At 34.4% G+C, this 12,457-nt stretch overlaps 1 protein-coding gene across 4 annotated transcripts in view; it reads left to right on the top strand.

Moving 5' to 3' along the window:
• ASXL3 (additional sex combs like 3, transcriptional regulator) overlaps positions 1–12,457 on the top strand; it is a 132,562-nt gene that overhangs the window by 60,338 nt on the left and 59,767 nt on the right. The window contains exons 1-3 of one of the 4 annotated variants that reach the window (XM_017833532.1): positions 46–115; positions 225–336; positions 9,808–9,929. In XM_017833532.1, coding sequence (XP_017689021.1) covers positions 297–336; positions 9,808–9,929 — 162 coding nt within the window. In that variant the 5' untranslated portion in view covers positions 46–115; positions 225–296. Of the gene's footprint in view, positions 1–45; positions 116–224; positions 337–7,272; positions 7,350–9,807; positions 9,930–12,457 lie in introns of those variants that run through there. The other 3 variants (XM_017833522.1, XM_017833558.1, XM_017833539.1) reach the window with 3 other exon arrangements.

The following is a 12,457-nucleotide window of genomic DNA, read 5'->3' as shown; positions in this document are numbered from 1 at the left end:
TTCACAAAACAGTTTTTTTGGTTTGCAGTTTTTTAATCAAGGTCTGTTTTTATGGCTCTCTTTAAAGTAACTCACAAGCATATTTTATTTTATTCTCTTTTTTTCTTTTTGAAATGTAAGCATGCGAGTACACTGCAGTAATCTATTTTCAGAGATGCAGCAGGATCATGATTGATTTTTTTTTCCTTGTTAATTTTAGTTTTCTTTTTCTTTTTTAACTGTAGAAAGAAGAATCAACATGCCCTACTGATGGAACATTGGATTTAGGATGTGAATCTGAGTTAGATGGCACTGAAATGGCTGAGACAAACAATAATAATGGAGAAGAAAATGGTGGTAGGTGTTTTAATTTCAGTATTAGAGGGCATGTTTTGGGAAAAGAAAAAAGTATTGTTGGGATTTTTGTGGTGTGATTTCCAAGCAGTATAAGTAATGTTTTGTACTCAGTGGAACTGTTTTTGAGTGACTCCCTCTCTTTTTTGGTCTTATAAAGAAATCAGGAACACTAAGTGACTTTATTTAACTTAAGGTTTTAAAAGACAAAGAATAGTGCTTTGGGTGTGTTTTCAGTAGGTAGTTTTTTGACTTACATTTTTTTTGTTCTTGGACCCACAACTAAAAGAGTAATTTGTCTTTACCGGGTTTCAGACTTGCAGTTGTCAGATAGACATTTCACTGATTTCAGTGTGGACATGTGGGCTTGGTCCCTCAGTGGACTTCTGGGCAGAGGACAAAGGTTTGTATTTTTTTTTTGTTTCAGGCAGAGATTCTCCTGTGTGCCATCCTGACAAAGACATGTTGAAGTATCAAATGCTGTGCTTTTTTTTCTCTAAGATAATGAGAAACTGAATCATTGAAAGAACTTGAAAATTGCAACCTTAGAAATATTTTTTCTTTTTGAGAGTTAATAATTGGTCATAAAGAAAATATTAGTCACCTAAAATTACTTGCAAGTAATAGAAGTGAATATTATTCTTATTACAACTAAATTCATAAAATATTTATAAAGTGAATGCTTTATTAAAAAAAAAATCAAACTTCCCAGGACCTCTGAAACCTTTCCTTAATCAGTTTTCTTCTGCTGCCCGCCCACAACCTGTCCCACCACTGGACTGCAACCTACTGTTTTGGCTCACTTGTTGTATGGTGAGAGGGTGCCCTGTTTACAACTAGGACATGAAAAGGCTCAGCTCATGTTGTTCTGCTGCAGACTTCCTTTTTGATCTCGAGCAACTTACTTAGCTTCCATGCTGCACTTGTACAAGACCGATACTGCAGTTTCAGTATTGGTCTCTAGCACCACTGGAAATCGCAAAGAGTTCAGGGATGGGAGTGCAAGACAGGTTGTTGTGGATCTATCTAGTAGTGAAGTTTTGAAGCTCTGTGGAAAACAAAAAAGTCAAGAATTATTAAATGGCTTCTGCGTCTTCATTTTCATTGATCTATTATGCCTATCAGTTATCAAATTCTGCACATGGAGTGGTTTTATGCTTATGTAGTGTATGCTGCATGTGTAAGTGAACTCACATGCTTGTAGTTCTTTAACAGTGCCTGTTTGATACTCAGAAAACTTGTTGATGTTGTTAATGTACAGTTCCTCAAATTGCACTGAGAATAGAACAGTAAAAACCAGTGGAAATACAGTTACAAATACAAAGCACAAGTTGATGTCACTTGTTACAAACAAATAAAAAATCGTGGCGAGAAACAGGCAATTATTTAGGATGTAAATAGGATGTCATAATTCCAGAAATAGAAAATTGATGGGTTTTGACTGGGAGGAGGCTGCGTACTATTTTCATAGTTTACAATAATAAAAATAATTCTAGCACTTGTGGTGACATAAAAGACAAGCTGCTAAAATTTTATGTTTCAGAATATTTGGAGTAGAGCATTAAATTACACCTAGATTGGTTTTAAAGCTGAGAACTTCCCCTGATGTAATCTTTAACAAATCTTGGAAAACTGCGATATATTTAATTTTTTGAGAACAAGACATTTTAATTTTTTTTGGTCATGCAATGGATGTATTAAAAAAGAGTAAATGGGATGGCAGTAGTGAGTATTGCATATAGAAAGACCAGTGCTGGATGTGATCAATAGAAAATTAAAAGCCGCATATATTTCATAAATAGCATTTCAGTCAGCTAATACAGAACATAGTTTTGTCAAACACCTTTGATAATAGCTTTTCTTAAGACCAAAAGTTTTGTTGTTAAAGGTATCATTTATATACACATAGAATTCTGTAACTGATTTCATTTACAGTATAGGAGGCTTGGCTTAAAAATAGGAACATGCCCAAGAAATACAGCCAGTTTTTAATGGATTGAAATTACAAATTGTTTAATCAGCAAAGACATAGAGATCACCATCCACACTAGGCATTTTTGCTCTTAAGGGTGTGATTTGACCACTCTGTTCAATATTTTTTGTCAGTACTTTCTGAACACTATAAAATCCTTCTTGCTTAAATTTATTGATAATAAATAATAATTTCAGGACTTCTCTTGATTGCCTTGTAAATTATTACAGTCAAACAGGGTGAGTTTTTTTAGACTTTAAAGTGAAGAAAAAGGTCACATTTGCACAGCAGAAATATATATTCAATAAATCAGTGTATCTGAAGAGCATTTAAGGATCAAAACAGAAAATGAATTTAACATAAATGAGATGCTTTTGATAATTAGTCCAATGCAGTTCTTAGACTATAACTCTGATAGTACTGATTAAAGAATATAGGCACAGTGTTTCCTTTGGGTATAACACTAGTTAAATGATTACTAGTGTATTGCATTCATTATAGCTGTAAGAAGAAATTAAGGAAAACAGGAAAGGATCTAGAAAAGACATATAAGAAGTCCTGAGTGAAAAAATACCTCCTTTGTACTGGGAAATTTAATATGGACAGACTAATTAGTTTGTCAAAGATGAGATGATGACTTGTTAATATTTGAGGAAAGGTATTTCTATGGAAAATATTTGATCTAACAGAGCAATTACACTTTTCACACTAAAGCTGGCATTTTTTCTCTTTCCAGGAAACCATTCTGTTGCATAAAAGTAGCATTTAATTCAGTGCAAAAAACACTTAATGAAATTCTCTGACTTTGATTTTAGAATATGTGTGATACATATGAGGATGGGCTTTGCTTGCACATTGAATTTTTAATTGCCCAATTGATTGCATTTTTGTTTGCTCATTTCCACTGTGATAGAGTCCCGAAGCCCCAAATCTGACAGAGTGATCAGAAATTGTTTAGCAAGTTTAAAAAATACCTCTTTAAATGTAGCTGGAAGCAGAGGATGAAACTGTAAGTGACAGCCTCAGTCTGTTTGTGGGCTTTTAAATGGTGGTCTTTCGGAATAAAAAGTACCAACTGACACTTAAACACAGAAGAATCATATCCTCAGCAGGCACATTTTTCCCAGTACAAAGGCAGGCTACTGAACAATTTTATTAGCATAATAATATGAAAATTCCTAACAATTATAAACACATGATTTGGCAAAAGCTGTTACTCCACATCAGTATTGCTAAATGGACAAGTGGAATGGTCACACCTCAGGATTTTTCAAATGCTATGGAGACCTTTTCTTTCCCCACCTTATCCAAAGCAATATGTTAAAGAAACTCTTTACGGTACAATTGATTTTGTTTGGAATGGGATTTTTAATAGAGGCTCTGTCGCAGTCTCATATCTTTAAAATTCCATTTCCTTCAAATACAGCAGTAGCATGTAAAGATGCTGTCGGTAAAAGAAGTAAAATCACAATTACTGTTGCCTGGGAAAATGATGACTATAATATCCTTTTGCCCATCAATAGGATGTTCTGTTCTCAAAAAGCATTTGTCCCTGGGGTTTCTGAAGCCAGGGCTAATCCATCAGCCACGGAGCACAGTTGATTAGAAATTGTCTTCATGCAACCAATGGAATGCACAATGATGTAACTGTGGAGGAGATAGCAATTCCTAGGGTAGCGTGACTTCCCAGCCCAGCCCAAACACAGGTTCTGGTGTTTGCCCAAATATGAGCCACGTACGTCTTCTGGAGACGCTTTGGTTTTCAGCACTTCCTAGAACTGTATGTTCTTCAACTGTGAACATGGAATGGCAGAATTAATTTTCTAGGCAGTTTTCTTAGAGGTAGTTGACAAAATGACGGACCGCAGAGGATCAGATTCGTGCTGAATCCTGACATTTTGCTTGTAGCTACTGTGCTCCATACCTTGTGCTTTTTGGATTAGGAAACCCTAGGATAACTCTGTAGCGGGGAATGTATATTCACCACTGTTTGAAACTTGAGTCCACATCTAAATGTTTAGTTTCTTTCCAGGGGTGGAATTTCTGGCAATTCAGGGAAACCTGTTACCCTTACCATCTTGTTTCTTGGGAATAATATTGGATGATTCTACTGAAAATGTTTGTGACACATGACAACATCTGGATATGGGATACAATCTTCTAAAAGCAGAAGAGCAGTAATGGAGTAGCAGCTCGAATATAGAGTTTTGGATGATACATCAGCAAGAGATAGTTTTTCACTTTGCTTTAGATTTTTTTTGGTGTGTTTTTGTTTCATCTCCCTGCAGGTAACTATAAAATAAAAATACAGTACCCAGGATAGAGTTTAACTTCTTTTGTTTCGTTGCCACTTGAGGGGAGTTGTAAGAATGAGAGAAGATACTGTGGAGCTTGAGGATCTTTCTTATCTGCTTTTTTTTCCTGTACAGTAGTTAATGAGGCCTTAGAAATTGGTGGCTTAGTGATGACAGGCTGTATATTTTTAGCGGAAAATGCTGACTTCCTTTGGAATAAGGATTCACAGTTTTCTATGCTTTGTGAAATGTTTGGGCTCAAAAACATGCTGTGAATATAGTGGGATTCAGCGCAAGCTATGAAGCTGATGTGGTATTTGGTGTCTTTTTCCGAAAAATACCATTCAATACTATTAATCAATTCACAGTACAAGTTTTCAAAAAGAATATTGCAGTCACAGTAGTACCCTTGATATATACATCTGGATTTGCTTGTTTTGGCGAACTCGTACAATTAACTAACTCCCAAACTGGTTTTCATTTTCAAGAGCTGATGGCAACAGCCGAGTTCTGAATTGTTCAGATTTGGCAAGTTGGGCTCTAGAGATCAAAGAGTGATGGAGGTGAATTACTCGATACATCTGTGTTGGCAAAGTGTAACCATTTATGTCAATACAAGTATAGATCTGTGTCACACAAAGAAAATATTGAATTTTATGGGTATTTTAGAGAGAGATTTTATGTGTATGTTCTCCTAAGGGAGTTCTCTGTGAAGTTTCATGTCTCCTGAGTGTGTGCATACATTTTATGCTTGAGGTAGACTCTAGTCTTCAGCATATGTTAACAATATTAATTTGTGTTTTGTAATGTGGCCGTTAGTAAACAATCCTTCTCATCTGCTGTGGTTTCTTTAACAAAGAAGGAAGTGAACTGCTGTTGATTTTGCTCGTTTGCTTTTAAATCAGTATAGTCTGACTGAAATTGGAATTAATTGTGCTCTTGATTTTTGGAAAATAAGCCCCTCACTGGACAGGAATTTCTCTGTCCATCTAGTTATATATAAATCTGTTTACAGTTATTCCGAATAACTTTCAGTGGCCAATTTCCTCTAAAAATTGTTTCTTTGAAGAAATGTGTCTTCTAATTTGTTTTACATAGTTGTCATTTCTTGGGCAGAGAAGGTAAAAGGTAATAAAACATTACAGAGATAGCCTATAAAATTTGAAATTCAAAGACAATATTGCTGATTTTTATAAATGATAGCCTTTCATAATAATTAAGAAAACTAGTCTTGGAAAAATGGAAGAGAGGAAGTTATTTGAAATGTAGTTTGGTGAAAACATTTTTAACATGCTCTTTTTTCTAAGTAATTCTAATTCTATCATTCATGTTAACAGTCTCTGAACACTCACTAAGGAGGTCTTATCTTCAGAAACCCAGCTGCTCTTCCAGCTCATAACCTAGCAGTTTATGGCTTAATAGTTGCTTTTTGCTTTATTCCTTCATTTGGTCCTGGCCCTTGAGGAAGCTGATTTAAAGAATGGAGCCTAATTATTCTCCACTAAATGGAAATGCCTCCTGTAGGCTTAAAAATGCTCTTGTTTCCTTTTTCTACTGTAGCAATAATGGTGAATCCTCTTTATTTGCTACCCAAATATTTTCCCTTTATCTGTCACATTCTTCCAGGTTTTTTTTTCTCCCTAGCATCCAGTTTATTTTTAGCATTCTTTTCTGATCTAGCTTTTCAAGTGAACAAGGATCTGATAATATTCATGGATCTTCACTGCTTATGGACAAACTAGTTGCAGCTTTCCAAATTTGTATATATGTACAAAGAACACTGTCTCTTCTTGAATTTGTTTTTCTTTTACTGTGTTCTTTGGTCTCCATATCAGAACTGCCTGCTCTGTTCTTAAGGTATTATTTTTTCCACTACGATCATCAATGTTCATTTCAAGCACTTACATGTTTTGCTGTCATATTTTTCCCTTTTGAAATGAATGTTTGACCCATTCAGAGAAAAGCAGTTGGACTTCATCCATAGAAATTAATTAATAAATAAATACAATTTTCTGTGATCACAAGCATTTTAGTACAGTGAGTTTTTGGCACAGTTTGATTTAAATTACTAAGTAGCAAAACATTTTTTTAAAAGATTAAATTTATTCATTGTCTCATATTTCTGTTTCATTTCCTACAGAAAAGTCATAAAAAATAATCGTGATTATCCTCTAAATAAAGCCTGTATGTCAATTTTGGTGTTATTTTTTTGCTAACAAAGTTATAGACTGTATGTTATTAAGCAATTGTATAAATTAACACAATGTATTTAGATTTTTAATGTTCATGTCTTCTACTTTTGGAAAATAGGCAATGACTTCTTTTATTTACTAGATGATTAGGTTTTATAGCCATGATTTGTATCAAGCTGGTTTTAAATTGGAAATTTAATTAAAACATAGAAAGTAATATTTAAAATAGCTACTTACTATTTAAAGCTACTAGATATATGAAGAAAAATATAATGTACAAAATAGATTTTAGAAAGGAAGTATCGTTTTTTGTAAATAAATGAGGTTGACTTTTTCTACTCACAGTGTCATTTTAAATTTTTTAAGCAGCAGATTTCAACCTTGTATATCTATTTCTTTAATCATAGACTACAGGAAAAAGTTTGTGGGGTTTTTTTTTTTGTTTTTTTTTCTTTTTTTTCAAAGCTCTGAAGAAACTAGGTTTGGGTTGCCCTATAGAACCAGGCTGAAATGAGGTATTCCTTCTGTACCTGAAGAAGAGAATACAGTGATGGAAAGGTATTAATTTTTTCAGTGAGTTTCAGTGCCAGTTGCTTCACTCATTAGAACACTTCCTGTTCTGTTCCTTGGTTTAACTTTTTTACCAAAGCTTTAAACAAACAGAAGCAAAATAAACCAACACACTGGTAATATTTTTATGCAAAATTGAAGTAACAATAGAAATAAAATGTATAGCCTCTAATAAATCGTGTCACAACTTAAGGGTTTATTTGTTAGAGGAGAAATGAGTGAAAGCACAAAATTAATATAGAGCTATGTTTATTTTTATTCCTGCTGTATGATGACTTTGACATTAATGGTTGTAGTGTTGAACATCATCAGTTAGTGCTGTCAAACCTCTTCAGGATGAACTTTATCACCAGAATAAATAGGGGAGACTCTTGGGTAACATCCTACATCACCGTAATGAAAATCAAAATTTCCCATTTGAACAAGACTAACAGGAGTTGCAGTCACCCTGGAGAACAGGAATAGGATTTCGTGACAGGTCATGTAGTATCTATTCTCTTTTAGGAGGAGCAGTTAAGTGTATAGCAGTTTCCATTCTTTAAGCATTTTTAAGTTTTTTCTGTTCTCCTCTCCTTAGCTTGGGTTTATGTGCTCACACTATTTATGGGGGTTTTTCTTCAGTTCTTTGACTCTCAGACTTTGACAGAAAACAGTAAAAAAAAATTCTCTTTGAAAGATAAGACAGAAGCTGTGTAATTTGAAATGTCACATTTTTATTTTGGTAGGTATTCTTTGTCTCAGGAGCTTAGCGATTACAGTGATGTAGATTATATAAACCAGCTATTGTTTGTTTTCTGCTGACACTTTGCTGCTCCTTTGAGTTGTCTTTTTTGATAGTAAGCTTTGCTCATCATGTGGAAAAGATTGATCCAAACCAGGTGATACTGTAACTCAGAAACTGTTTTGTGTTGCAGTTTCTTTGTATATTTTGATAAATCCTTCAAGTATAAGGGAAAAAATGACAAATATCAGTTGTAAATCTTATGACAAAACAACATTTGTCTTATCTGCTAATGAAAATTTTTAGTCTAATATTACAGTTATAACACCAGTGCCATAGAGTGTGTTATCTGTTACTGAAGCATTAATTATTTTTCTTTCAGTGTGAAAAGTTTATCACATGCTTCTTATGATGGCCATTAATTATTGATAACTACATTGTCTTTATCTTTTTTTTTGCAAACACAAAGAAAAAAAATTACAATATTTCTTTTATGAAACATTGCTAAAGGCAAGGGAGTTAGAAGGCTGCTTCAGGTGTCTGCTCATCCCACTGAAGGATGGAGGAGAAAACAGACAAAAAAAATCAGGCTACATTATTTTTGGCACATGTCTGTACAGCTGTTTTGACTGTCTTCAAACTATTCTGGTGGTGTGCAAAGTATGGTAAATCTTGGAAAACCATTTACTGCTGCAAAGCATTATAAAGAAGGTATGTCAACACACAAACCAGCTTTAAGCAATGCTGGAAGGCAAACTTGAACTGAGTCAGCAGAGGAGAATGGAAAAAAACTACTTCATTTCTGGATCCATGATAATGCTGGTTTAGCTGGGCAATCTTAGGACACTAGTGAGAGCAAGAGTAGTAATAATGCAAGGCGTTAAGAGTGTGAAGGTTTCTACAGCTCTTTAGTTGAGCTTGCTGACTACTAATAGGATCCTCCAGCTATTTTTACAGCTTTCATATCTGTTTAAAAAAAAACCTGTTTAAAAAAAAATTAATTACATTTCCATTTATTTTTAACCAGGAGACTTTTTTCTGTGTCTCACACAACATTTATTCAAGAGGCTGTTCAATGCAAGCGCTGTAGTATTTGTCCATTAAAGCATGTGTTATTTAGAAGGCTGACAAGTATAACAGCACGTATTACCTGAGAGACCAGAATTCCTCTTTACAGGAGATTCCAGTCTACCCGTTAAACAGGAAAGTGTGTGTTCTTAGCTTTACCAAGAAGTACATATAAAACAGATGAGTCTGTCTCCTAAGATGACATTACAAACTGGCATGAAGTTATATGTGTATAAATATTTCTAGAACCAAGGATCATCCGTGTCTCTTGTATAAATGCATATTTAGACACCTTACAATCCATTAAAAAATGTGTTGGTGAGGAAGGTAATTTTTGTCCAGCTTCTATGTGAAATCCATAGTTAAACTATTTCAGTTACCTTTCAGGACCTGAAAGGCAAAATATGCAAGGCCTCCAGAACTGCATAGAAAGGGTATGATGAAGTACAAATATTTGTGAAGCATTGCATTTTGCTTAGAATATGGGTGGATTTTCAGCTGATCTGGACCTCAAGATTAGCTGAATATTTTATACTGAGCTTTTTGTTTTCCAAGCATTTGCCTGTTTGGGTTTTTTTCCTGTCCTCGGGGCTCTTCAAGACATAGGGAAGATAACCCCCGTAACAGTATTCTGATTTTTTGTTTCTTTTTATAAAGTTTGCCCAAAGCAGACATCTGAAGAAATGTCTTCCAATCGTGATTCAAGCCTTACTAATGCACCGGTGCAAAGCAAGCTAGTATCTTCCTTCCAGCAGCACACAAAGAAAGCACTTAAACAGGTAAGCTTGTATTGACTAATAATCAATTGGCTTCCCTCTAGCATGTGTGTCATTCCTATATGCATAGTTTCTCAGCAGAATTTAAAGGATCTTCTGAGGATTTTTAGTGCTTTGTTTAGTGGTGTAATGCTGGGAGTTTTTTCTGGTTTTGTTTTTTTTTAACCGATGGGGCAGTCTTATTTGTTGTGAGTTTGATGGGTTTTCAAGTGCTTTTCGAGTAATCAGAATTGTTTATATTATCACATCCCTACTTTTTCTGTGTAAGCATTTATGTTGGAGAAGTGCTGCTGATAGGTAAGAATCTAGGTATACTTGCTGTTCAGTTTTTCTTTACGGTCTGTTAAGTAATTTTTCTTTCATACTGTATTTGACGCTACAGAGTATAAAACTGGGGTAGTTTTTTTAAAAAAAAACCCTTATGATTTGGATAATTTATGTTCCATAATAAGTAGTAAAGCTTGTAAAAGTAGTTGATTATTCAAAGTCAGCTATTAACTGAAAGCATAACAGTGTGAAAATTATTTTTGAACAGTGCTAAATTAGTTAAGCGTACAACCAGCAAATGAAAAAGAAAAACTAAAAACTAGGTATTAAAAAAAAATAAAAATTATCATTATGTCTTCTCGGTTCTGGGCTGCAACTTTTCTAAAGTGTTAGTATAATGAGATGATGATGTTTTAATTTTTCTCATAACTGCTCTCTTAGTTATGGTTAGTGGAGATCTAGTATTTCTTGCTGTAGTTTATTGCCAAGTTCTTGATTTAGACTTAAGTTAAGCAAAGCCTGTCCACATATCCTCTAAACACTTTAGTTTTTCATGCAGGCTGAGTTTAAATCCAGTAAAATTAATAGACCTTTATCATTCACAGAAGGTTATATTGTACTTAGAGGCTTTGAGGACTGGAAAGGATTATTAAATTGTGGTCTTACGTGTGTTTGGTCAGGAAAATTGAACAATGGGCACAAAACAGCTCACTAACCATGAGAATAGTTGTGAAAAAGACAAGCTTCTTGGAAACTCTTCTATACAGGTCTTTTGTGATATGTGAAATTCCCTAAGGTGAAGGGAGCAGGCAAAGGGAAGGGCAAAGGAGAAAGGAGAAGACAAAAAGAGCAAAGCCACAAATGTTTGAACTTCTGTAATCATTTAAACTCTACCATTTGTCACTTAGCAGATAGATAGCATTGAGAATAATTTTTAAAAGGGCAAATTAGTCAGAATAGCCTAATTAATATAAAAAGTCATAACACTGATGTGAATCTTTGAAGACATTCCCTAAGGCTGAGGTTAGAGCAACATCAGAAAGTTAAGTAATCAATAAAAAAAAATTAGTTTTAATTAGGTTGATGGTAATTAGATCCTGTGCTTCAGAGTATGAAAGTAGCATTACAGCTATCAGCAAAATGTTTGCTCTGTACAATATTAGACAAATGGACATTTTTATGATGGAATAGTGGATTTTTGCTTTGTTCTCTAAAGTTTCAAGTGTTGGCTACTGCCGTATATACACTGCAGATTTGATTTGTCGTTGTAGCGAAGGTGAATAAACTTAAACAGTGATTTCCTTTATAAAATTGCTGTTGGAAATTTATTCTTTCACTTTCTAGTCTTTCTATTGCTTTTATGGATACACTGTAGCTAAAATTTGTACAAAGAACCTGTAGTACCTTTGAATACTGAAGCAGCTTTTTGACATTTGTATGCAAAACTCTTTCAACTGATACAAACTTACTGGTTCCATGCTAAAGTAACAGAGGATGAAGTATCATCACACTCTCAGCAAGTGCTTATGCTATATAGATGTATATATACTGTATGTATATATTGTGATGGGGTCTTCCTTAGCTATTGCTTTTTATCTATTACTAAACAATCTTCACAGAATGAAAACCTACAAGATAGTTTTCAGTTTCCTACTCAATTTATTTAAAACCAATGAGTTCTTAACATTACCTTGGTCTTGTGTGTGTTTCTTTTGTAACCATTAAAATTAAAGTGAGAGGGAAGTTCTGCTTGAAGATCTGAGCTGGAATTAGAAGATTTTCTCCACTGTTTATCTACTTTTTAACCACTCTACTCATATATAATTCTCTTTAAATTATTATATGCTGGATTTGCATATGATTTGATTTTTAGTGGATTCTAGAGATATATTCCTGGGTTTAGATTACACAGAGCAATCTCATGTTACCTTGAAACAACCTTCATTTTAGAATGTTCTCATGAATCAAATTAGTCACAACACTGCATTTCTTGAGCTATGCGAGGAGCTTGGAGGAAAGGGCATTTTCTGAGCCCTGCCTCTTGGTCTTGATTTCTCTCAAGTAGCAGTGGATTTGGGGTACTTTGCAGGGGATAAGGAGGTTTGCAGTTGCAGTGGACTTTCATAAGGTCTGTGTCACAGATCAGACCTCATCTCCTCACCTTTCAAAGGCTGGGCTGCCATTTTGGTATGGAAGCTTTCTAGCTTCACCACCTTCCATGGTGTCCTTGTTGGGAGAGAGATTTTGAGTGTTTTACCGCTGAG

Source organism: Lepidothrix coronata, unplaced genomic scaffold, assembly GCF_001604755.1.
Source record: "Lepidothrix coronata isolate B3197 unplaced genomic scaffold, Lepidothrix_coronata-1.0 Scaffold6, whole genome shotgun sequence".
In the NCBI taxonomy this organism is placed as follows: domain Eukaryota; kingdom Metazoa; phylum Chordata; class Aves; order Passeriformes; family Pipridae; genus Lepidothrix; species Lepidothrix coronata.
The sequence above is the reverse complement of the archived record's forward strand: the minus strand, read 5'-3'. Positions and strand labels throughout refer to the sequence as shown.